Below are 24,328 nucleotides of genomic sequence, written 5' to 3'. Positions count from 1 at the left end.
TGACACGAGTAAAGCTTTTATTAAGTTGGAAAAAGTTAGAACTAGCCAACTAGCTCCGCTGGTGGGAAACGCATGGGACTCATAGCGCCGCCGCTGTCCTATTGCGTGCAGAGAGAATTTGAAAGACAACCGATTATCCCGCCCCTCGGACTGAGCACTGCGAACGGTGAGTGCCCAGACCCTACATTTTAATGTGGGTCTGGCTCGTCAGGCTACTCCTCCACTCTACCCCCACTTAACCTCCTCCAACCTACCCCCACTTAACCTCCTCCACTCTACCCCCACTTAACCTCTTCCACCCTACTCCAGACTCTTCAGACTGTTTGCGAGTGTTTTGTTGCGTTTGTGAATTTGAACGGACCTCTGTACTCAACTGTGTTGAAATGCAGTGTTCTCAGTGGCGGATCTTGATATGGGCAACAAGAGCTTGAAAGTGATTGAAAGTGCTGACAATGCTAGTAACAAAACAATTCCAACATTGCACATTATTTAAAGGAACCGTATGTAAGATTGTGGCCAAAACTGGTACTGCAATCACTTTCTCTTACTGTAGAGCGGTGTATCCCCTCCCCCTCCCCCCTGACTGGCAGAGCTGGCAACCCGGATGCCGAAACACTACTGACTTTGTGATAAGTAGATAGGTGGAGGGTGGCGCATCAGGCCAAAACACAACATAACAACATCAACATCAGTTGAGGGCTGCAACTTCACTTTTTAAATGACAATATCCTGGCCGGACTACTGTTGTCAGCGATAAAGGTATTTGAAAAGAAAATTATTTCTTAATGTCTAGTGACATATCAGGGCAAGTCAAGTTTATTTGTTTAGCACATCTCATACAAAAAAGTCATTCAATATGCTTTGCATAAACAAAAGCTAATAGTAATAGCAAATAAAATATAGAAGGGCTTTAGTCAAAGAACAGTTTAAAAAGTAAAGATCATAAGAAAAAAGAAAACACAGAAGGTAATAGAAAAATGGCAATAGTTTTAAACATGTTCAAAAAAAGTAATAATAAAAAACATGATTAAAAGACACATGAGTTGCTATACAAGATAGAACCGCCACTGATTGTGCTTCCCCACCTGCTTCCTCTGCGTCTGTCTAATTCCATGTCCATCTGACTGACCCCCTCTCATCGATTTAATTCCCATCTTTGCTTTGTCTTACATTTAGAGCTGAGACTTGTACGCGTCTGCGTTTAAATGTTTTATTTTCTGTACCTGTATAATAATCCCACGTCCACCTGTGCTGCTGCTGAAAATGTTTTTGATTTTTAATAAATTACAAATTATGATTTATCATTCACAACACAAAATCATCATTTATCATTCAACTTAATTCAAATGATTAAGTTCCATTGTAGGGGGCGCCGCTGTGCCACTCTCATTCTTTCTTTTTCTCCTGCAGCAACTCCAGAACTGCTGTCGCACCTGGATAGACAGGATGAAAAAGGTATAGTGAGTGTGTGTGTGTGTATGTACACAGGACACATCAGGCACTATGTGTTTGTGTATGTGTGTGTGTGTATGTACAAAGGACACATCGGGCACTATGTGTTTGTGTATGTGTATGTGTAGGATGATTAGATCTGGATATCGCCAACCTCATGATACAGTATGTTACATAATTTACACTGTACGTCACGTAGCAATATAAACCAAACTTTCAAGACTGTACTGCCGAGAGTAATTTGAATAATTATTTACAGGGGAAAGTAATCGATTTCCTCAAATCTACAAACAATAACTGGTATTAATATTGTAAACAAATTAAAGGCCCCCAAAACATTTTTTTTCTGTTTTACCCTAAAAAAAAAGTTCCCAAAACTGCCACATAAACTCCTAATAGGGCGAAAGACACTTCTGCCGCACTGAGTCTTATCGCTTGTAACAGGAAGTTGCTGTTTGGGTAAACACTGGAATCAATAATTTAGAGACCTCCTTCTACATGCTGCTGTCGGTGCATTCCCTCTATATTGTGTATCAGAGGTACGTTGCAAAAAATTTTGCAAAAAATGCATATTAACTCATTGAGTACCAAATGCGTTGAGTGCCAAAAACATAATATTAAGTTTTTAGCTTTTTTTTAAATTATGAAACTAGACACTCTAACACAGTGTTTCCCAAACTTTTTTTCTGGGGACCCACTTTTTAAAAATGACAGACCATCGCGACCCATTCACTTTAGAGCTAACAATCATCCACCAATATTGTTAAACTTTTCTATGCCCCCCCCCCCCCAAACAATTCTACAGTGCCATATCTGGATACGTAATAGCGCCTACTAGGTCTGGCCTACCACTACTATTACAGGGATTGGTGATGCACTGACTGTTCAGTTTCCCACAATTCTGCAATCTCAATTACACATGAAACAACGTTAAATACTTTCAAAGCTGTAAAAAGTTTTGTACAAACACACAACCTCAGCTTTTTCTCATCCTGCTTTGAGCACAGTTGTGTTGCATTTTGAGCATCATTAGCGTGGAAAGTTGGAAATGACTACCGAAAAGATACGCCTGTCACGGTATGTTGTGACAGGCTATGTTGTAAGAATGGAACAAGAGGCTTTTGCGCAATCGCCAAAAGATAATGTGCCTTTATTGTAGGCTAGGCTAGCCTAGTAGAGTTCACAAGGTGGAAAACGAGAGGAAATAATAGCGTTTAAAATGTCCATTTAAATTGTAGCCTAATATAATGTGCTGTAGTGTGTTTTAAATCCGAAATATTTAGGAATGTGAGGAGGTCGCCATTAACTTTAAAGAGTGCATCTACAATTGAAATTACCTACAGCCTATGACGCAAATTGTATATGTCCGGTATACGGATGTCTGCTTTAGTTGAGTAGATTGTAATCGGTCAAGCTGAAGAGATGGTGTCCGTTAATGTTTGTGTAAAAAGGCTGATTCATGTCCCTTGCATTTTGCAACTGCGAGGTCCATGGCAGCCGCCCCACAGAAATGTTCAATTTTGTGAGTGAGATGTCCACGCTGTCCCCTCTGTGACGCGTCCGCCCCCCAGTTTCAGAGCTATTCTAAATGCAAAATTGCACATAGGGCCGTGACTGTAGTTAAAAAACTAGATCATAACATAAAACTGTTAGCTTTCCTGGTTAAATGGTATAAGTTAGGCTTATTACACAACATAAATTGTGCTGGCGACCCAAATAAAATCTCCTGTGACCCACCGGTGGGTTGCGACCCAGTCTTTGGGAACAAATGCTCTAACATACCTTATATGTGATTTTGGGAACTCTGTGATGAATGGAAATGAAATATATGACGATCGAAAACTCATGAAAACGCACAATCTGGACATTTTATCTGGACATTTTATCATAACTCGGTTGCCGCTTTGGGTCGAATCAGTGACGCATACAAGTCAGCTCAAAACCAGGCCATTTTCGTGGGTCTATCATTAGCTGGCAGTCTCGCTAGGTCACTTCCCGGAAACTTTACAGGCAACACTTCCTATTTCATGAAAGACGTTATATCTCCATTTCTAGAAAAAAAAACTGTGATTTTGATGAACACTAGCCACTGTTTAGCTTGGGATTGCTCAGGAACAGAGGCGTGTAGAAATACACGGTTTGCACCCACTGAGAGCTTAAAGTCTCACCTTTCAAACGAGCCATTGTATGTGTTCATAGCTATAACACAGAATATGCTGTGGCTGTACAAAAATCATCAACAATGGTCTAGATTGCTGGTACTCTAGGACAAAGCTTCCGAAAACAGCTTGGCATTCAATGAGTTAAGTGTGTTTATTATTGCACTTATTAACTGTAGGGGGACCCCGAGAACAAATATTTGTTAGTGGTGCTTTAATTTAAACAGTGGGCATGGTGCATTGTCTATCAACAAGCACAGTTCCCACTCATAAACTATAGCTATCATGTGACAAATTGGTATTGAGCTGATTCATCAATGATTCTTTCAGGTTGTGATCCCCTGGTGGCATATTTCAAACATGTCATCAACATGCATTTAAGGTCTTCTTCATGGAGTTAAATTAGCTAATTGAGTTTGCCAGGTTATCAAGTTAGCTTTAGTTAGACATGAAGGAGAAATCCGGCGATTTTTCACAGATATGCATTTCTCAAGGTCATACTGTTGGTACAAAACAAAAGAAGAAAACAATAGGTTTTACCTAGCTCAAGTTGCTGCAGCCAAGTCAGAGCTCCCAGGCAGCTATGGTGCTACACTTTGGGGGCATGTTCATGAGCCTCCAGAGTGTTGCGCTGTAGCTGCCTGGCTACTTTAGCTGTTGGCTGCAGCAACTAGAGCTAGGTAAAAACTGATTGTTTTCGGGGTGTTTTGTGCCGACAGTACCCGTGACCTTGAGAAATGGACATCTATGAAAAATCAACAACATTATTCAAATTAGGGCCCAAAGTGTTACCTCCTCATTAAAAACACAGTGTAGCAGGAAGATGAAGGTTCCCTGTTGGCTGTTGAGCGCAAGGAAGAGCACATCCAGTGCCTGGCTGCTTCCAGTGAAGAATCCCAGTATCCAAGGCAAGCCAATGATAACAGACTGGACCAGGGTTTTAAACACCAACATCCTACAAAGAAGGGAAGGCACTTGTTTGATGCTGATGTTCTCTCACAGAGTGTGAGATATGATTTTGCAACATTATTTCTCCAATGATAACGTTAAAATTAAACAATTTCCGTTTCACAAAGTGATATCTGATGTTGCGCCCGTTCACACATCTGCTTTCCATGATGCACTAACAAAATCCTCTCTGGACTCCCAGTGTGTGAAGCACCTGGTGAGCTGCCTTACCTGGTTAGTTTATGGTGTGAAGCACCTGGTGAGCTGCCTTACCTGGTTAGTTTATGGTGTGAAGCACCTGGTGAGCTGCCTTACCTGGTTAGTTTATGGTGTGAAGCACCTGGTGAGCTGCCTTACCTGGTTAGTTTATGGTGTGCTGGGCCATGCCGCATCCGTGACACGGTAGTGTGAAGGAGGATGATGATGATGAAGAAGAGGACAGTGTTTGTCTAGTTTGGGTAACAAGTGAAGCATGCATAAATGCACAATTAAATAACATAAATGCTCCATTTTATTTGAATCTCACTCACACATTCAAGGAACCCGCCAACGTTTAGGGAAATGTTTGCCATCTACCACTGAGACATACTATACCCTTCTTTTCTCTGTGTGAGCAACCCAGTAGCCTAAACCAGTCCAGGGTTCGAATGACCATTAGGCTCGGTAGTGCAAGGCCCCCTTAGTTCTGGCCAAGGCATTGCTAGTTCCATCGAAATCACAGTCTGAGGACGGGGGGGGGCACTAAATTCATTCATTGTGTTAATCAGCCTGCCTACAACGAGGCTATGATATGTTTCCTTCTTATTGGGTGCAATTGTCCGATATGTGTTAGCCTTACTGTTATGTGATGCACTTAAATGAAATGTTTAATAACGCTGTGTTTGAGTTTTTCCTTCTCTTCTAATGTCAGTTAATAAATAAATAAATTGTGCTTGAAGTTATGACATTCATTTTTCACATAAGTAACATGAAAAACTGCACTCCCAAGCTTTTTCTCATGCTTTTATAGGACCATGTCTGCTAACACTCAATACTGTGACAGGATAATTTGAATTCAACAACAGGATAATTCGAACACTGAACCAGTCTGACACGGTTAGCCTATAGCTTTGCATAATTCACTGGTAGTTGGTTACACCAGCTAGCCTATCGCTCCCTTTAAGCTGAAGGTTAGCTACAGTATAGGCCTACTTGTTCACCACCATCTTCTATTTATCTCCTTAGTGCTTCAATGTTTGTTTGTTTTTAACTTCCGAACTCACTCCAAGGATGCAGCACACAGGACCAAGAAAACTCCAGATGAATCCTCTGTCATAATTCAGCCAGCACCTATAAAGGTAGAATTACAACTCATGATCAAGGTCGTAGGTTTGGTCTCAGCTTTGGTGGGGACACATCCCCAGCTCCTCACGATGCCAACATTATTGTTTCAATACCAATACCATGTGAAGAATCTCGATTTTCGATACGTTTGCGATTTTTTTAAAATTTAAAATTTTATTTGGTTTGGGGGCCCCCACCACCATGACGCCATCAGGAATTCATATAAACTTTATATTGTTAACTATTTATAGTATGTTATGATCTACATAATTACTAATAGCAGAACATATTTAGTAATTTGAATACACAATATTGGTATTTAAATTATTAGGCTACACTTGTCTTTAATATCATCACATTTGTGGTGTTTAAGTCTAATTGAGTGCCTGTCACTTTAAGAAGAATTAGCTTTCAGACTCACGATTTTAGACTAGTGGAAAATAGTTCCGCATAGTGCAAGGATATATGGATTCAATTCATCATATTTGCTAAGTCATTAGATAAAATAAACTAACAAGTCAAAGAAAATCTTTTCTGGGATGAGATCATAAGTGTCTCGCAATGTTCATTTCTATGAGTATTGAAATGCACCATAGTTTATATTTTATTTATTTGCATTGTGCAGGCTACATTAGCCTGAATAAACAGAATATAGGAACAGTAAAATGTTTCGGATCCATAGTTTATTGCGACTGCAAGATTGGTAGCCCAATTAACAGTCAGTGACATGGTGACTTCTATTCTGTGCTATATGCGACTGTCCGTGCGGCACACCCCTATTCAACATGAGTCCTAAGACACAGCAGTCTATTTTGGATCACTCCTCAACTGTTTGATTAGTTAGCCTAAGTTCTGGCCTGTCAATCAAAAATAAAAGAAACCCTAAACCCTGATTTGGGTCCGTTAATATGACTGACGTTCTCGTTAATATGAATGATGTTCACACATAAACTATGACGATAACGACATGAAGAACGATATTGTTGGGGATCACTTTCAGAGGGATTTTCAGAATGATAAAAAGCTAATAGCCAATCAGAACCCATTGAAAATGAACACAAAGAGAGATTTTGTGTATCGTTGTTCAGTGTGAACGCTTTTATCGTTATGGTTATAGTTATCATTATTGTTCTTGGTTTGAATAGGCCTTTATACTTCGAAACCTTGATGAAATTATCCTTAGAAGTTGCAGCTTCTTGAATGTGACAGAAAGTGTTATATTTGCACTCACCTGTCGCTTCCATACCCATCAGGCATTTTACCAGCTGAAATAGCAACAACAACCAAGGGACCTCCATAACCAATCAGGCACTGGTATCCCCAGTGAGGTCCCAGCCCCCGTGGGGATCTGATGTCTTTGAGCCTGAGGACAGCATGGAAAAGCCAGATGGTCTCCAGGAGCATCCACGCAAAACTGCTCAGGAAGAGGTAGTGAAGGACTCCTGAGAGCACCGTGCACACAACCTGCACACAGCAACGATGGGAAGTAAATATTCAGTTGCGGGCAGCAGAAAGTTCACTTCAACTTTGCCATTGTGCAGACTAAAAGAACAGAGACAACAAAATGCAGTTTGCGTCTAACCAGAAGTGCAAAAAGCAGAAAAGTGCAATGTGAAAAGTATAGACAGATAATGCAGTGTAAACAGTATATGACATATTGGGTTCCGTTTCCCAAAAAAAAGCACAGTTGCTAATATGATGGCAACTACTTTGGTAGTGTCACTGCCAAATGTGAGTCCGTAGATTTGAGATACGCAAGCACAAACACTATCAACACCATATTTCAGTATTGTTAACATATCTGTAATGTATGACTCAAATACTGTCAACTCAGATTTGTCAGTGACGATATCACGGAAGATGCATCGTAGCTAGAAAATATGCTTTTGGGAAACGTCCCCCTGTATAATGCAGTGTGGCCAGTAGTATACAGTTAAGTAAGTGCCATCCCAGATAGCAAAATCAGATTGTCAGAGAGCGGACCGCTGGTGGTATGCCGCCGGTGGCGTGCAACTTGTTGTCCGCCGTTCGACCACCATCTCTTTAAATTTAACTTGTCATGAATATTAAGAAAAGTTAATAAAATGATATATTATGGAGTATAACTGAACAAATGAAAAAAAGATTTTAGACCAATAGTGGCAAAATATTGGGCAATTTGTCTGCCAGCAGACCGCCAGAGAACCCAAGAGGAAAATGCCAGCGGACCATTTTGCACAAACCATAATTGCAAAATGGTTCTCCAAATGTTTTCTCAGTTAGCCTTTTAAAATTATATCAGATCAGTAAACATTCAGTAATGTGCCTTTGGAACATTGGATGAATGGTTGCTGATAATGAGCAATGTAGATATGGCATTAAAGATCAGCCATTTTCTTTCTACAAGAACCATTTTGCAATTATGTAAGCACATAATGTAATCTGAAAACTGCTGCCCTGATTAAAAAAAAATCCATGCAGTTTTCTCCACCTTGTGAGGGTGGATGAGGTGGATGAACTCCTGGACAAGCAGGAAGAGGAGGTGAGCGAGAAACAGACTGATGCAGAGGTTCAGATGAGCTGTGATGTTCACTTGGGGTTTCCATCGACAGAGGGCAAAGGTCATCACAGCCAACGTCAGGAACCCCAATCCAATAGAAACGCCGACCCTATTCAGCAACTCTATCATCTGTTTTGTCTAAAAGATAAGGTGATGTATTGTACAACATTATGCGATAACATTGTGTAATCTCCACTTTGACATTTTCTGTCTACTGTAGAAGAATAAAAATTTTATTTTTTGTATAAAACTACATGAGACCTTTGGAGATATTATAAACTGTGCCATAGACTACAAATAATTGCAAAAGGCGCTGTTGGTTACATTGAAATCACAAGCCTGTGGAAAGCCAAAACACCCTGCTCTGCCAAATGAGAGACAGGAACACATTGAGGAGGTTATCAGTACACAACCTTTGCACTTGTCTACCTCTGGAGGTCGCTCCGCCTGCACCTGCATGATCAGGGCGAAGGTGGAGAAATGCACACAGCTGCAGACGGTGTGGGTGGCGTTGGTCTGGGTGACATCACAGCCGTCTACCACCCAGGCGCTGGCATTCCAGTACACACAGGAGAGCACACCCTGAGGGTCCAGACTCTACCCACCCCCAAAACAAACAAACAAACAAACAAATTGGGGGTATTCCAAGTAGGTGGTTTAGTGGCAAAAGTGGCAAGACTGAACTCTGTGTGTTTGAGAAATACCTCATTAATATCAATATTAATGTTCAAAGTTAGCATCATATTAACACAGAAATGTTCCACACCAATAAACAAACGATTTACAGTTTCATGCAATTGCTTAAACACTAACAAAACACTATCAAATTCAAAATTACTCCACAGTTAGCGAAACCTTACACTCAAGGAGCAAAACATCTGCCCACATTTGCACAAATATAAGCACATTGCCAGCCTCATGCTTTTTGCAAAAAAAAATACTGCACACGTTGATTTACAAAACACTTTTTTTCTTTTCTCTTCTTTACACACAAACATCTCAGATAATGTCTGCTCTTTACGATTCCATGGAACTACCTTTCAAAATAAACACAAAGGCATATCGCCTTTTCATCGTATTCCTTCACGAAAAACCGATTAACACAACGCAGAGTGTACGGGTCTGAAACGGCAGAAACATTGTTGCCTGGCTTTGCCCATCACTTCTGACTGATGTACATGAAGCTGATGCTGATTGAGACTGACCTGGATGTGTTTCATTGTGATGTTGGCTGGACTTGGCAGGACTTTGTTTGGGGTTTTTGGTAGGGAGGCACTCAGAACTGCCGACATCATGGTCTTCTTTGTATCACTGACAGTGTAGAAGAGGTCTGCTGTCAGAACTGAACCCAATTTCTTGAAGTTTGTGAAGGCCACAGTGGCTGATCCTAACAGAGAAACACAAAATTACACTAAACTCCATTCTCTGAACCAATTTCTTAGTTGCCTGAACACATTTCTTAAATCAATCACCCTTTTGGCAAAACCTTTTTAACATATAAAACACAATTTGCAAACTCTTTTTGCAAAAAATAAAACGCATTTTGCATTGTGATGCATAATGGTAACCATAAGTGGCAAAAGGTACACACAAAGAAAGCACAAATGTCACACATTAAACACAACTACATAAACTACTTTTTTGTTTTTTCCAAATAATGTGACACAACCAATATAAGCCAATATCAAGGTACCAAGATGTATTTCAAGAGAGACTCTCCATCTAGTTCTGGTTACCACCAGAAGAAAACACCGCCAAACTCGCACCCTCCATCTAGGTCTGCTTACCGTTCTAAGCTTTTAATGTGACAGGACAGTGGAGAATGACAGGAAGTGAATGGGAGAGAGAGTTAGGGTGGGATCCAGAAAGGACCCAGCAGGTGCCCCACCCAGTCGTGCCATGGCCGGGGCCGAGCATACGTGTTATTGACATCATGTCAAAATGGTTATTTCTTCACTTTTTTTGCTATTTTTTAGCTATTTTTTTGAATGTTCTAAACTAAATTACACAAATCCACATTGATAATAGATTGAGGTGAAAAAACATTAGCATACCATTGTTGTTCCTTGCAATACCAGTGAGGTCTACGTCCAATGAGTTATTTTTATTTTTGATATTGGCGCTCACATTGCTCTTATAGTCCTTTCCGATGGTGAAAGTTTGCACTTCTGAAAGAAAACAAGAGCATGTCTATTTACAACAAGTTTGTTATTAACATCAATTTGAAGTGTGACTGAAGTTTGGACTTAATGATTAAATGTAGAGAGAGAGAATAACCTATGGTTTTGGTCATCAGTGTTTTGCTGGCATTTGTGGTCGTGGGCTCCACCAGGGCCCCCACCAGCTTTTCGGTGGACCTCAGCATGGCATCACCCAAGACCACCAGCTTCTTTCCACTGGTATCCTGTGGCACCTCAGTAAGGGCATCTTCTAAACTCCCCAGTAAGGACGACACAACCTGCAGGTAAGTGACAGCAAGCACCACCCAGTCCCAGACAGACTTTTAGATATAGAGGTTGACATATATTTTTTAACCTAAGTACATATTAAGCATGACTACCAACAAATAATCCTACCCAAGAAATATTTTGCAGAATGACAGCAGGGCTTCATAATGGCACACTTTAAAAGCCTCAAATATGTGATGCAACAACAAATACTCACGTAAGACTCTAAAACAACATCATTCGTCAAATTCATGATATTACTGTTCAGATTGTTAAACTGAGCCTCAGGTGACATTCCCTTTGAAGAAAACAAAACAATTGTTGGTGGGGTTTTTATTTTGTCATTTTGTGATTTTTTTTTAAACATTTACATTTACTTACTGTAAATGGATTTTGCTTGATATTTAATAACAATAACTTTCAATCAATTATTTCGTCAATTCTTTCGTCAATTCAATATCGCGTCAGGGTTAGATATATCCATCCATTATTTATTTATTTATTTATTGTTTTATTTCTTCATGTACAAAATACATTAATCACAGAAAGAGATGCTTTGTACCAGATTTAGCTAAAAAGCTAATTTCCATCTGCAGTCCCTGGGCAGCCTTTTCATTCTGTTGCTATTTCAGGGACTTTCAAATTACACTAAGAACCTTTAATGATTACGTCATTCTAATGATCTCCTGTTAGCTACACTATTTCAACAAATCTTCTAGTTTTAAATATATTTTTGTCCCATTCTACACTATACAAAAACAGTGTCTGTACATATACACATATGTACACATTTACAATATAGTTCAAGTCATACACAATCTTGGTTCAGAATCTTGAGAACAGTAACTTTTTGTGATGTCATGACTGAAGCCAGTGACATTTTTCTTGTGTGTCAGCCATGTTATGAGAGAAAAGACACAAACCTCATTGGTGTGAAGATCTGAAAATAAGATGGAAACATTCAGATGGTCATGAGGAGGAGTTGAGATCCAAAAGTGAAAATTAAAGTCAAGACTACCAGTTCTTATACAGATGTTTTAGATGTCTTATACAGAGTTTTTGCTTTTAAAATGAATTGTCTACTCTTACGTCCACAATGGGATTGTGTGCTCATCTTTCACTTCCCCAAGTGCATATAACAACAAAGTCACCAATGTGATCTAATCAAACACTTAATTGCAATGTTACCTTTGCAAACCAATGTGCCTGCAGTGATAGTGGGTATGGTACCCTTTTGACATTCACAGTAAAATCTCTCTTCAGTGTGGACACATTTGGATGAGTCAGGACAAACCTGAGCCGAAGAGGCACAGCCTGTCAAAGACACACACACACACACATGCACAAGCACACACACACACACACACACACACACAGGCACACATGCACAAGCACACACACACACACACACAATTTGAGCGGAGGAGCTGCCGAGTGAACAGCCACTTGAGCGAGGAGAGGGATATTCGCACCGCTCAGCTCCACTCACTAGCTCTGTGTCACACCAACCACAACAATGACTCAATTATTTGTTTTATGGTTGAAGATAACAAGAGAGCTTCCTATAGAAAGAGAGGTAGACATAAAGAATGAATAAAATAACAACGTAACCTGTTGCTGGTGTGCTTGGGGTGGTCAGAAGCTGCGTTGACGTGGAAGGAGTCACCGTATTGTTGGACACTGCTGTGAACAAAAAGGGAAAAAATGTTGACAAAACCTTTATGTCTGTGCTGCGCTAGTAGTGGCACAATGTCATGGAAACGAAATGCTGTCAGTCAGTGGCAGACACCTGTCAGTTTCCAAACATCTGGCGCTATAGTGAGACTTTAAAACGTTTCATTTTCACCCAGTTTTGGGACACAATTTTGAAGCACAGATCCCAAAAAAACACCCGTATGTTTCTGCCTTATGTCTTTGACCCCTGAATCTAATGCCAAATCATGCTACTATGTTCCAAACATCCAGCAAATCCTGGGATCCTCGCCTTTTGAACCGAAACATATATTAAACAATTAGACTTCTATTAGGAGACCAACCTCCTTGCCACCACACCTTACAGAAAATCTTTTCCTTCAACATTAAGGAGACTTATAGGTTGAATCTGGTCAATGGTTGCTGCGTTCTTCTACTTTGGAATAAAAATACCGCCTCCATTGATTTGTTCCTTTCTTCCATGTAATCTCTGTGAGGGACCAAAGCGGCATCCCAAGTACTGGGATGTGTAGACTCACTGGCTTTAGATGGTGGAGGTGGAAAACACGGAAACCAGAGCTCAACCGATTCATCAAAAATATATTAATGTTTATTTATATTTAAAGCAACACCAAATATTTTTTTTATATTTAAAATAATGTTTCCAAAATTGTTTCAGTGGTTCATCAAATTGTAACAGGGTGAACGGCACTTCTGCAGTCGCTTTGTGGCCCTCTATCGGCTATAACCGCGCTATGCAAGTTTGCCAGGTCGGGTAGCGGATCTGAAGTAATGAGACGTAAGAAACTACGACAGTGTCAATGGACAATTCCACTTCCAACCTGTAGGGGGAGTGAAGAGGGAAAGTGCTTTGGTGTTGCTTTAACTCAAAAGTCAAGGAAACAAAATAATCAAAAATAAATCAAAAAAGCACAATGTTTGTAGATTTAAACAATAGTACAGCAATCAAAACTCTTTGTACATAGCCTTACAGCAAGCTAGTAGGGTACTCACCCTCACTCTCTCCCCCATACAGAATGAGGCCCTCTTAAATAGGCCAAAACATTAGGCCAAATTGGCCCATTCAGGACTAATTGGACCATACCAACAGTCAGAGACTTAGTTTTAGTCTAAATGAATAATGCAGGTTACTGTAGGTTCATTCTCTGAATCACATGTACAATCAATTCAGAAATGATCTAAGATCAAGGCTGGCTTCTACGAAACAGTTTTATAAATGAGGCCCCTGTACTGAAATTTCTTTTAGTCTGGGACTAGGCTTACTGAATGTCTCAGATACCAGCCGACTATCTGTAATGTCTCAGTTCACATATGGTTTAGGAGCAAGATAACCTGTTGACGTAGCTGGTCTGCTTGGGGTGGTCAGAGAATCAGGAAGCTGCGTTGACATGGAAGGAGCCTCTGTATTTTGGGACATTACTGTGAAAAAAGGACAAAAACACTTTGACAAAACCTATATGGCAGTGCTGTGCTAGCAGTGGTCATAAAGTGTTACATTGTTTTTTTTTTTGTTTTTTTCTACCCAACCATATTCTAATTATAAGAAGTATAAGGACACAAACTACTTATGAATATTAAAATCACAGCCCAAGACATTAATTCTGATTTCAACTCAACAGTCGAGCCTCTGGTTTGATTGGTTGGCGAAAAAAATGAAAGTGACTTTCCTCAATAAAAAGAAAAGAAAAGAAAAAAGTAGTGGCACAACTCCATGGAAACAAAATGTTGTCAAAGAGTCAGGATCTGACTGTCCCTTTAGCGATGGTGAATAACTCAAATTAAATATTTAAAAAACAATTAGGGAGAGGTTATACACATTTTTCTTACTATGTTGTGAGGTCACACCAACCAGAACAATGACTCAATTATTTGTTTTATGGTTGAAGATAACAAGAGAGCTTCCTATAGAAAGAGAGGTAGACATAAAGCATGAACAAAGTAACAATGTAACCTGTTGCTGGTGTGCTTGGGGTGGTCAGAAGCTGTGTTGACGTGGAAGGAGTTACTGTATTGTTGGACACTGCTGTGAACAAACAGGGAAAAAATGTTGACAAAACCTTTATGTCCGTGCTGCGCTAACAGTGGCACAATTTCATGAAAACAAAATGTCATCAGTCAGTGGCAGACATCTGTCAGTTTCCAAACATCTGGTGCTATAGTGAGACTTTAAAACATTTCATTTTCACCCAGTTGTGGGACACAGTTTTGAAGCACAGATCCCAAAAAAACACCCGTATGTCTCTGCTTTATGTCTTCGCTGCCTGAATCTGATGCCAAATCATGCTACTATGTTCCAAACATCCAGCAAATCCTGGGATCCCTGCATTTGGAACCGAAACATATATTAAACTATTAGACTTCCATTAGGAGACCAACCCCCTTGCCACCACACCTTACAGAAAATCTTTTCCTTCAAGACTTATAGGTTGAATCTGGTCAATGGTTGCTGCGTTCTTCTACTTTGGAATAAAAATACCGCCTCCATTGATTTGTTCCTTTCTTCCATGTAATCTCTGTGAGGGACCAAAGCGGCATCCCAAGTACTGGGATGTGTAGACTCACTGGCTTTAGATGGTGGAGGTGGAAAACACGGAAACCAGAGCTCAACCGATTCATCAAAAATATATTAATGTTTATTTATATTTAAAGCAACACCAAATATTTTTTTTATATTTAAAATAATGTTTCCAAAATTGTTTCAGTGGTTCATCAAATTGTAACAGGGTGAACGGCACTTCTGCAGTCGCTTTGTGGCCCTCTATCGGCTATAACCGCGATATGCAAGTTTGCCAGGTCGGGTAGCGGATCTGAAGTAATGAGACATAAGAAACTACGACAGTGTCAATGGACAATTCCACTTCCAACCTGTAGGTGGAGCAAAGAGGGAAAGTGCTTTGGTGTTGCTTTAACTCAAAAGTCAAGGAAACAAAATAATCAAAAATAAATCAAAAAAGCACAATGTTTGTAGATTTAAACAATAGTACAGCAATCAAAACTCTTTGTACATAGCCTTACAGCAAGCTAGTAGGGTACTCACCCTCACTCTCTCCCCCATACAGAATGAGGCCCTCTTAAATAGGCCAAAACATTAGGCCAAATTGGCCCATTCAGGACTAATTGGACCATACCAACAGTCAGAGACTTAGTTTTAGTCTAAATGAATAATGCAGGTTACTGTAGGTTCATTCTCTGAATCACATGTACAATCAATTCAGAAATGATCTAAGATCAAGGCTGGCTTCTACGAAACAGTTTTATAAATGAGGCCCCTGTACTGAAATTTCTTTTAGTCTGGGACTAGGCTTACTGAATGTCTCAGATACCAGCCGACTATCTGTAATGTCTCAGTTCACATATGGTTTAGGAGCAAGATAACCTGTTGACGTAGCTGGTCTGCTTGGGGTGGTCAGAGAATCAGGAAGCTGCGTTGACATGGAAGGAGCCTCTGTATTTTGGGACATTACTGTGAAAAAAGGACAAAAACACTTTGACAAAACCTATATGGCAGTGCTGTGCTAGCAGTGGTCATAAAGTGTTACATTGTTTTTTTTTTTGTTTTTTTCTACCCAACCATATTCTAATTATAAGAAGTATAAGGACACAAACTACTTATGAATATTAAAATCACAGCCCAAGACATTAATTCTGATTTCAACTCAACAGTCGAGCCTCTGGTTTGATTGGTTGGCGAAAAAAATGAAAGTGACTTTCCTCAATAAAAAGAAAAGAAAAGAAAAAAGTAGTGGCACAACTCCATGGAAACAAAATGTTGTCAAAGAGTCAGGATCTGACTGTCCCTTTAGCGATGGTGAATAACTCAAATTAAATATTTAAAAAACAATTAGGGAGAGGTTATACACATTTTTCTTACTATGTTGTGAGGTCACACCAACCAGAACAATGACTCAATTATTTGTTTTATGGTTGAAGATAACAAGAGAGCTTCCTATAGAAAGAGAGGTAGACATAAAGCATGAACAAAGTAACAATGTAACCTGTTGCTGGTGTGCTTGGGGTGGTCAGAAGCTGTGTTGACGTGGAAGGAGTTACTGTATTGTTGGACACTGCTGTGAACAAACAGGGAAAAAATGTTGACAAAACCTTTATGTCCGTGCTGCGCTAACAGTGGCACAATTTCATGAAAACAAAATGTCATCAGTCAGTGGCAGACATCTGTCAGTTTCCAAACATCTGGTGCTATAGTGAGACTTTAAAACATTTCATTTTCACCCAGTTGTGGGACACAGTTTTGAAGCACAGATCCCAAAAAAACACCCGTATGTCTCTGCTTTATGTCTTCGCTGCCTGAATCTGATGCCAAATCATGCTACTATGTTCCAAACATCCAGCAAATCCTGGGATCCCTGCATTTGGAACCGAAACATATATTAAACTATTAGACTTCCATTAGGAGACCAACCCCCTTGCCACCACACCTTACAGAAAATCTTTTCCTTCAAGACTTATAGGTTGAATCTGGTCAATGGTTGCTGCGTTCTTCTACTTTGGAATAAAAATACCGCCTCCATTGATTTGTTCCTTTCTTCCATGTAATCTCTGTGAGGGACCAAAGCGGCATCCCAAGTACTGGGATGTGTAGACTCACTGGCTTTAGATGGTGGAGGTGGAAAACACGGAAACCAGAGCTCAACCGATTCATCAAAAATATATTAATGTTTATTTATATTTAAAGCAACACCAAATATTTTTTTTATATTTAAAATAATGTTTCCAAAATTGTTTCAGTGGTTCATCAAATTGTAACAGGGTGAACGGCACTTCTGCAGTCGCTTTGTGGCCCTCTATCGGCTATAACCGCGATATGCAAGTTTGCCAGGTCGGGTAGCGGATCTGAAGTAATGAGACATAAGAAACTACGACAGTGTCAATGGACAATTCCACTTCCAACCTGTAGGTGGAGCAAAGAGGGAAAGTGCTTTGGTGTTGCTTTAACTCAAAAGTCAAGGAAACAAAATAATCAAAAATAAATCAAAAAAGCACAATGTTTGTAGATTTAAACAATAGTACAGCAATCAAAACTCTTTGTACATAGCCTTACAGCAAGCTAGTAGGGTACTCACCCTCACTCTCTCCCCCATACAGAATGAGGCCCTCTTAAATAGGCCAAAACATTAGGCCAAATTGGCCCATTCAGGACTAATTGGACCATACCAACAGTCAGAGACTTAGTTTTAGTCTAAATGAATAATGCAGGTTACTGTAGGTTCATTCTCTGAATCACATGTACAATCAATTCAGAAATGATCTAAGATCAAGGCTGGCTTCTACGAAACAGTTTTATAAATGAGGCCCCTGTACTGAAATTTCTTTTAGTCTGGGACTAGGCTTACTGAATGTCTCAGATACCAGCCGACTATCTGTAATGTCTCAGTTCACATATGGTTTAGGAGCAAGATAACCTGTTGACGTAGCTGGTCTGCTTGGGGTGGTCAGAGAATCAGGAAGCTGCGTTGACATGGAAGGAGCCTCTGTATTTTGGGACATTACTGTGAAAAAAGGACAAAAACACTTTGACAAAACCTATATGGCAGTGCTGTGCTAGCAGTGGTCATAAAGTGTTACATTGTTTTTTTTTTTGTTTTTTTCTACCCAACCATATTCTAATTATAAGAAGTATAAGGACACAAACTACTTATGAATATTAAAATCACAGCCCAAGACATTAATTCTGATTTCAACTCAACAGTCGAGCCTCTGGTTTGATTGGTTGGCGAAAAAAATGAAAGTGACTTTCCTCAATAAAAAGAAAAGAAAAGAAAAAAGTAGTGGCACAACTCCATGGAAACAAAATGTTGTCAAAGAGTCAGGATCTGACTGTCCCTTTAGCGATGGTGAATAACTCAAATTAAATATTTAAAAAACAATTAGGGAGAGGTTATACACATTTTTCTTACTATGTTGTGATGTCACACCAACCAGAACAATGACTCAATTATTTGTTTTATGGTTGAAGATAACAAGAGAGCTTCCTATAGAAAGAGAGGTAGACATAAAGCATGAACAAAGTAACAATGTAACCTGTTGCTGGTGTGCTTGGGGTGGTCAGAAGCTGCGTTGACGTGGAAGGAGTTACTGTATTGTTGGACACTGCTGTGAACAAACAGGGAAAAAATGTTGACAAAACCTTTATGTCCGTGCTGCGCTAACAGTGGCACAATTTCATGAAAACAAAATGTCATCAGTCAGTGGCAGACACCTGTCAGTTTCCAACCATCTGGTGCTATAGTGAGACTTTAAAACATTTCATTTTCACCCAGTTGTGGGACACAGTTTTGAAGCACAGATCCCAAAAAAACACCCGTATGTCTCTGCTTTATGTCTTCGCTGCCTGAATCTCATGCCAAATCATGCTACTATGTTCCAAACATCCAGCAAATCCTGAAATCCCTGCTTTTTGAACCGAAACATCTATTAAACTATTAGACTTCCATTAGGAGACCAACCTCCTTGCCACCACACCTCACAGAAAATATTTTCCTTCAACATTAAGGAGACTTATAGGTTGAATCTGGTCAATGGTTGCTGTGTTCTTCTACTTTGGAATAAAAATACCGCCTCCATTGATTTGTTCCTTTCTTCCATGTAATCTCTGTGAGGGACCAAAGCGTCATCCCAAGTACTGGGATGTGTAGACTCACTGGCTTTAGATGGTGGAGGTGGAAAACACGGAAACCAGAGCTCAACCGATTCATCAAAAATATATTAATGTTTATTTATATTTAAAGCAACACCAAATATTTTTTTATATTTAAAATAATGTTTCCAAAATTGTTTCAGTGGTTCATCAAATCTTAACAGGGTGAACGGCACTTCTGCAGTCGCTTTGTGGCCCTCTATCGGCTATAACCGCGCTATGCAAGTTTGCCAGGTCGGGTAGCGGATCTGAAGTAATGAGACGTAAGAAACTACGACAGTGTCAATGGACAATTCCACTTCCAACCTGTAGGTGGAGCGAAGAGGGAAAGTGCTTTGGTGTTGCTTTAACTCAAAAGTCAAGGAAACAAAATAATCAAAAATAAATAAAAAAAAGCACAATGTTTGTAGATTTAAACAATAGTACAGCAATCAAAACTCTTTGTACATAGCCTTACAGCAAGCTAGTAGAGTACTCACCCTCACTCTCTCCCCCATACAGAAAGAGGCCCTCTTAAATAGGCCAAAACATTAGGCCAAATTGGCCCATTCAGGACTAATTGGACCATACCAACAGTCAGAGACTTAGTTTTAGTCTAAATGAATAATGCAGGTGACTGTAGGTTCATTCTCTGAATCACACGTACAATCAATTCAGAAATGATCTAAGATCAAGGCTGGCTTCTACGAAACAGTTTTATAAATGAGGCCCCTGTACTGAAATTTCTTTTAGTCTGGGACTAGGCTTACTGAATGTCTCAGATACCAGCCGACTATCTGTAATGTCTCAGTTCACATATGGTTTAGGAGCAAGATAACCTGTTGACGTAGCTGGTCTGCTTGGGGTGGTCAGAGAATCAGGAAGCTGCGTTGACATGGAAGGAGCCTCTGTATTTTGGGACATTAATGTGAAAAAAGGACAAAAACACTTTGACAAAACCTATATGGCAGTGCTGTGCTAGCAGTGGTCATAAAGTGTTACATTGTTTTTTTTTTTGTTTTTTTCTACCCAACCATATTCTAATTAGAAGAAATATAAGGACACAAACTACTTATGAATATTAAAATCACAGCCCAAGACATTAATTCTGATTTCAACTCAACAGTCGAGCCTCTGGTTTGATTGGTTGGCGAAAAAAATGAAAGTGACTTTCCTCAATAAAAAGAAAAGAAAAGAAAAAAGTAGTGGCACAACTCCATGGAAACAAAATGTTGTCAAAGAGTCAGGATCTGACTGTCCCTTTAGCGATGGTGAATAACTCAAATTAAATATTTAAAAAAACAATTAGGGAGAGGTTATACACATTTTTCTTACTATGTTGTGAGGTCACACCAACCAGAACAATGACTCAATTATTTGTTTTATGGTTGAAGATAACAAGAGAGCTTCCTATAGAAAGAGAGGTAGACATAAAGCATGAACAAAGTAACAATGTAACCTGTTGCTGGTGTGCTTGGGGTGGTCAGAAGCTGCGTTGACGTGGAAGGAGTTACTGTATTGTTGGACACTGCTGTGAACAAACAGGAAAAAAAATTTGACAAAACGTGCTGCGCTAGTAGTGGCACAATGTCATGAAAACAAAATGTCATCAGTCAGTGGCAGACATCTGTCAGTTTCCAAACATCTGGCGCTATTGTGAGACTTTAAAACATTTCATTTTCACCCAGTTTTGGGACACAGTTTTGAAGCACAGATCCAAAAAGACCACCCGTATGTCTCTGCTTTATGTCTTCGCTGCCTGAATCTGATGCCAAATCATGCTACTATGTTCCAAACATCCAGCAAATCCTGAGATCCTCGCCTTTTGAACCGAAACATCTATTAAACTATTAGACTTCAATTAGGAGACCAACCTCCTTGCCACCACACCTCACAGAAAATCTTTTCCTTCAACATTAAGGAGACTTAATTCATAGGTTGAATCTGGTCAATGGTTGCTGCGTTCTTCTACTTTGGAATAAAAATACAGCCTCCATGGATTTGTTCCTTTCTTCCATGTAATCTCTGTGAGGGACCAGAGCGTCATCCCAAGTACTGGGATGTGCAGACTCACTGGCTTTAGATGGTGGAGGTGGAAAACACGGAAACCAGAGCTCAACCGATTCATCAAAAATATAATAATGTTTATTTATATTTAAAGCAACACCAAATATATTTTTTTATATTTAAAATAATGTTTCCAAAATTGTTTCAGTGGTTCATCAAATCGTAACAGGGTGAACGGCACTTCTGCAGTCGCTTTGTGGCCCTCTATCGGCTATAACCGTGCTATGCAAGTTTGCCAGGTCGGGTAGCGGATCTGAAGTAATGAGACGTAAGAAACTACAACGATGGTGGCAATGGACAATTCCGCTTCCAACCTGTAGGGGGAGCGAAGAGGGAAAGTGCGTTGGTGTTGCTTTAACTAAAAAAAGTCAAGGAAACAAATTAATCAAAAATAGGAAGAGAAAAAAATGTCCAAACTTCAGACTTTTAAAATTGCGGTGTATTAATACATAAGTAATAGTTATGCAAGGGGTTGCTGCACAAACGACAAAACATATAGGCCGGATTAATGGTCATGAATTAAGACTAGTCCAGGACTGAAGAAAGAATTTCAATGCAGATTTGATACTGAAACATCTTTTAGTCTGGGACTATAGGCTTAATGAATGTCCCGAATGCTAGTCCATAATCTGTAATGTCTCAGTTCACTTCACATATATAGTTTGGGAGCAAGGTGACCTGTTGGAGTAGCTGATTGCCTCAGTCTATCCAACAGGTCTAGCTGGTAAATTGAGTTCACCTGAAGAGTTAAGTGGACTGATTGGTGTGGTCAGGGATTCCAGCTGTGGAACTTCATCCAGGAGTCGAAAGAGGATGAGAACTGTCAAAAAATAAGCACATACTTCATTGTCACACACGAGTAAAAAGAAAATGGTGAAACACCAAGCAAACAAAATGGTGAAACACCAAACAAACAAAAAACAGGCAAAGACAAAACATAATGAAATGTTGATTTATTTAAATTAAATAGAGTACCGAAGCCATGACAAGACAGCAATTTCATTGGATCTAAACAAATCAATCTAACCATAGTAGTGACCATAGTGGTGGCTTTCTTGATCTATTTAAATCATTTAATAATGTTGCCAAGATGTTAGCATATTTTTTTACACTGTAGGAATCATATACTACAACATATATTTATACCAACACAATCAAACTTGTGACTACAGTGTTTTATTTTAGCATGGGCTTCCTTGTAAAAGTGACAGGCATGTAACTTCACAGCATGCAGTTAAATTCACAGGCGTGTCTTGGGTTTATTTTTGAGGCAAAAAGGTCACTCTTAACAGCTGTCAGAATTTGATAAGACGTGAAATATCCACTGGGAATTTGTTTCTTACTGTTACCCCTGACAGGGAAACCTATGTGGCTAAGTGGCTGCCTAGCAAACATGTTTAAACGGCTATAGCCTACATTTAAAAACAATTTACGAGGTAGAAACAATGCCACATGTCTAAATGCAATGCTGTCGATGCCACTTTGAAAGTTTGTTTAGATCCAGTGACACTGCAGTCATGAAAACGGAACGTCACACTTTGGTACTCTATTTAGAAACTTAATATAAAGACATTATAAATATACAGAAATAAATAATAACAAACTAAACAAATAAATGCATCAATACATTTTTTATGCATCAAAAGTAATTACAAACATTTTTCATTTTCTTTACTAAAAAAAATATGTCTATTGTCACTATCATTTCCCCAAACAAGTGTATTCTTATTTTTATCTTTACAATGATGAGAGAAATGTATGTTTGATCTACACTATTCCATGTATTTCTTGAAAAACATTAATTCATATACGTTCAATACTTGCTACATTTATGTTATCATTGCTACTTACATGTAAATCGAAGGACATTCCTTTTCTTATTGACCAGATGACCAACCATCTTCAAGATACGTAATCCCATAAACATTTATTTTGGGGAGCAAGTTTGGACAGCCATGTCAGCTACAGCCGACTCACAGTTGTGAAATGGTGTCAGTCAAACTAAAGGCCATTCAGTATGTAGTGCGTAGACAGCAGCACAGTGAGAAGAAGGTACCGTGTGTCAGAGGTGACGTATCCAGATGAAAGGCCCCATTGTGCAGGTGGCCTCAAATGCACCACTGTGTGAAGGTGGCCTCAGTATTCATGCACATTGAGGAAACGCTGGTGGAGAGGTAACCCTCAAAACAAGCCCCAGGTCAGATCAGACTGATATAATCTGTGCAGATGCAAATCTTAAACACCTTACAAGGGTTAAATGCAAATCCATCTGAAATGTTTTATTTGTCATATTTATTTATTTATTTATTTATTCATTCATTCATTCATTCATTCATTCATTCATTCATTCATTCATTCATTCATTCATTCATTCATTCATTCATTCATTCATTCATTCATTCATTCATTCATTCATTCATTCATTCATTCATTCATTCTATCTATCTATCTATCTATCTATCTATCTATCTATCTATCTATCTATCTATCTATCTATCTATCTATCTATCTATCTATCTATCTATCTATCTATCTATCTATCTATCTATCTATCTATCTATCTATCTATCTATCTATCTATCTATCTATCTATCTATCTATCAAAGTGTGATGATATGTTTGCATGTGTCTATGTGTGTGTAGGCTGGATAACATGCAAAAGTGCCTTCGGTCCCATGTGGTTTTCCTTGTCTCTATTTCCTTGTGTATATTTCTGTCAGTTATTTTTTTGGCTGAGAGAAGGTCATTTTCAGCTGAAAAATACCCCCCCCCCCCCTTTTTAGCCCCACTTAAAAGTTTCAATTGATTGAAGTTTAACATAAGATATCAATCTATTCTTATCTTGCCTTATTTCTCCTAAAAGAAACAGATGAGAGCTCACTGGGAGCTGATGTATTTCTCCTATGCTTCATTTATTCTCATATTATGTATATATAGCTTGAGCAAGTATATATATATATATATATATGTATATATATATATATATATATATATATATATATATATATATATACTTATATATATATATATATATGTGTGTGTGTGT

At 39.1% G+C, this 24,328-nt stretch overlaps 1 protein-coding gene and 2 long non-coding RNA genes across 3 annotated transcripts; all 3 read right to left on the bottom strand.

Annotated features, from left to right (window-relative positions):
- Positions 1–1,055: 1,055 nt before the first annotated feature.
- On the bottom strand, positions 1,056–14,558 carry LOC143124198 (adhesion G protein-coupled receptor E3-like). The gene is made up of 16 exons (XM_076285563.1): positions 14,533–14,558; positions 13,914–13,982; positions 12,480–12,551; positions 12,057–12,182; positions 11,792–11,808; positions 11,086–11,166; positions 10,699–10,879; positions 10,476–10,589; positions 9,627–9,808; positions 8,851–9,018; positions 8,353–8,559; positions 7,114–7,346; positions 5,822–5,888; positions 4,917–5,008; positions 4,404–4,566; positions 1,056–1,433 (listed from the first exon to the last, which is right to left on the bottom strand). Exons 2-16 carry the CDS (start codon positions 13,969–13,971, stop codon positions 1,338–1,340), a joined length of 1,857 nt encoding a protein of 618 aa, XP_076141678.1. The 5' UTR covers positions 13,972–13,982; positions 14,533–14,558; the 3' UTR covers positions 1,056–1,337.
- A 20-nt stretch (positions 14,559–14,578) lies between these two features.
- On the bottom strand, positions 14,579–16,608 carry LOC143124341 (uncharacterized). The gene is made up of 3 exons (XR_012987028.1): positions 16,577–16,608; positions 15,958–16,026; positions 14,579–14,604 (listed from the first exon to the last, which is right to left on the bottom strand). It is a non-coding gene; the product is annotated as an uncharacterized LOC143124341 (long non-coding RNA).
- Positions 16,609–16,622: 14 nt separating this feature from the next.
- On the bottom strand, positions 16,623–20,750 carry LOC143124327 (uncharacterized). The gene is made up of 5 exons (XR_012987025.1): positions 20,675–20,750; positions 20,055–20,123; positions 18,621–18,692; positions 18,002–18,070; positions 16,623–16,648 (listed from the first exon to the last, which is right to left on the bottom strand). It is a non-coding gene; the product is annotated as an uncharacterized LOC143124327 (long non-coding RNA).
- Between the last annotated feature and the right edge of the window lie 3,578 nt (positions 20,751–24,328).

Source organism: Alosa pseudoharengus, unplaced genomic scaffold (genome assembly GCF_046254945.1).
Source record: "Alosa pseudoharengus isolate Yale_2024_CS ecotype anadromous, Long Island Sound unplaced genomic scaffold, YU_APseudo_1.1 YU_APseudo_1.1_scf_1, whole genome shotgun sequence".
Taxonomy (NCBI): domain Eukaryota; kingdom Metazoa; phylum Chordata; class Actinopteri; order Clupeiformes; family Clupeidae; genus Alosa; species Alosa pseudoharengus.
This window is presented reverse-complemented; position numbering and strand designations above follow the sequence as displayed.

Coding starts and splice junctions, on each gene's coding strand:
- LOC143124198 (XM_076285563.1), bottom strand. CDS start 13,971: ATGTCAACGCAGCTTCCTGATTCTCTGACCACCCCAAGCAGACCAGCT. Junction 12,183..12,479: donor CCCAAGCACACCAGCAACAG/GTTACGTTGTTA, acceptor TGTCTTTGACAG/GCTGTGCCTCTTCGGCTCAG. Junction 8,560..8,850: donor AGGCGGAGCGACCTCCAGAG/GTAGACAAGTGC, acceptor CTTATCTTTTAG/ACAAAACAGATGATAGAGTT.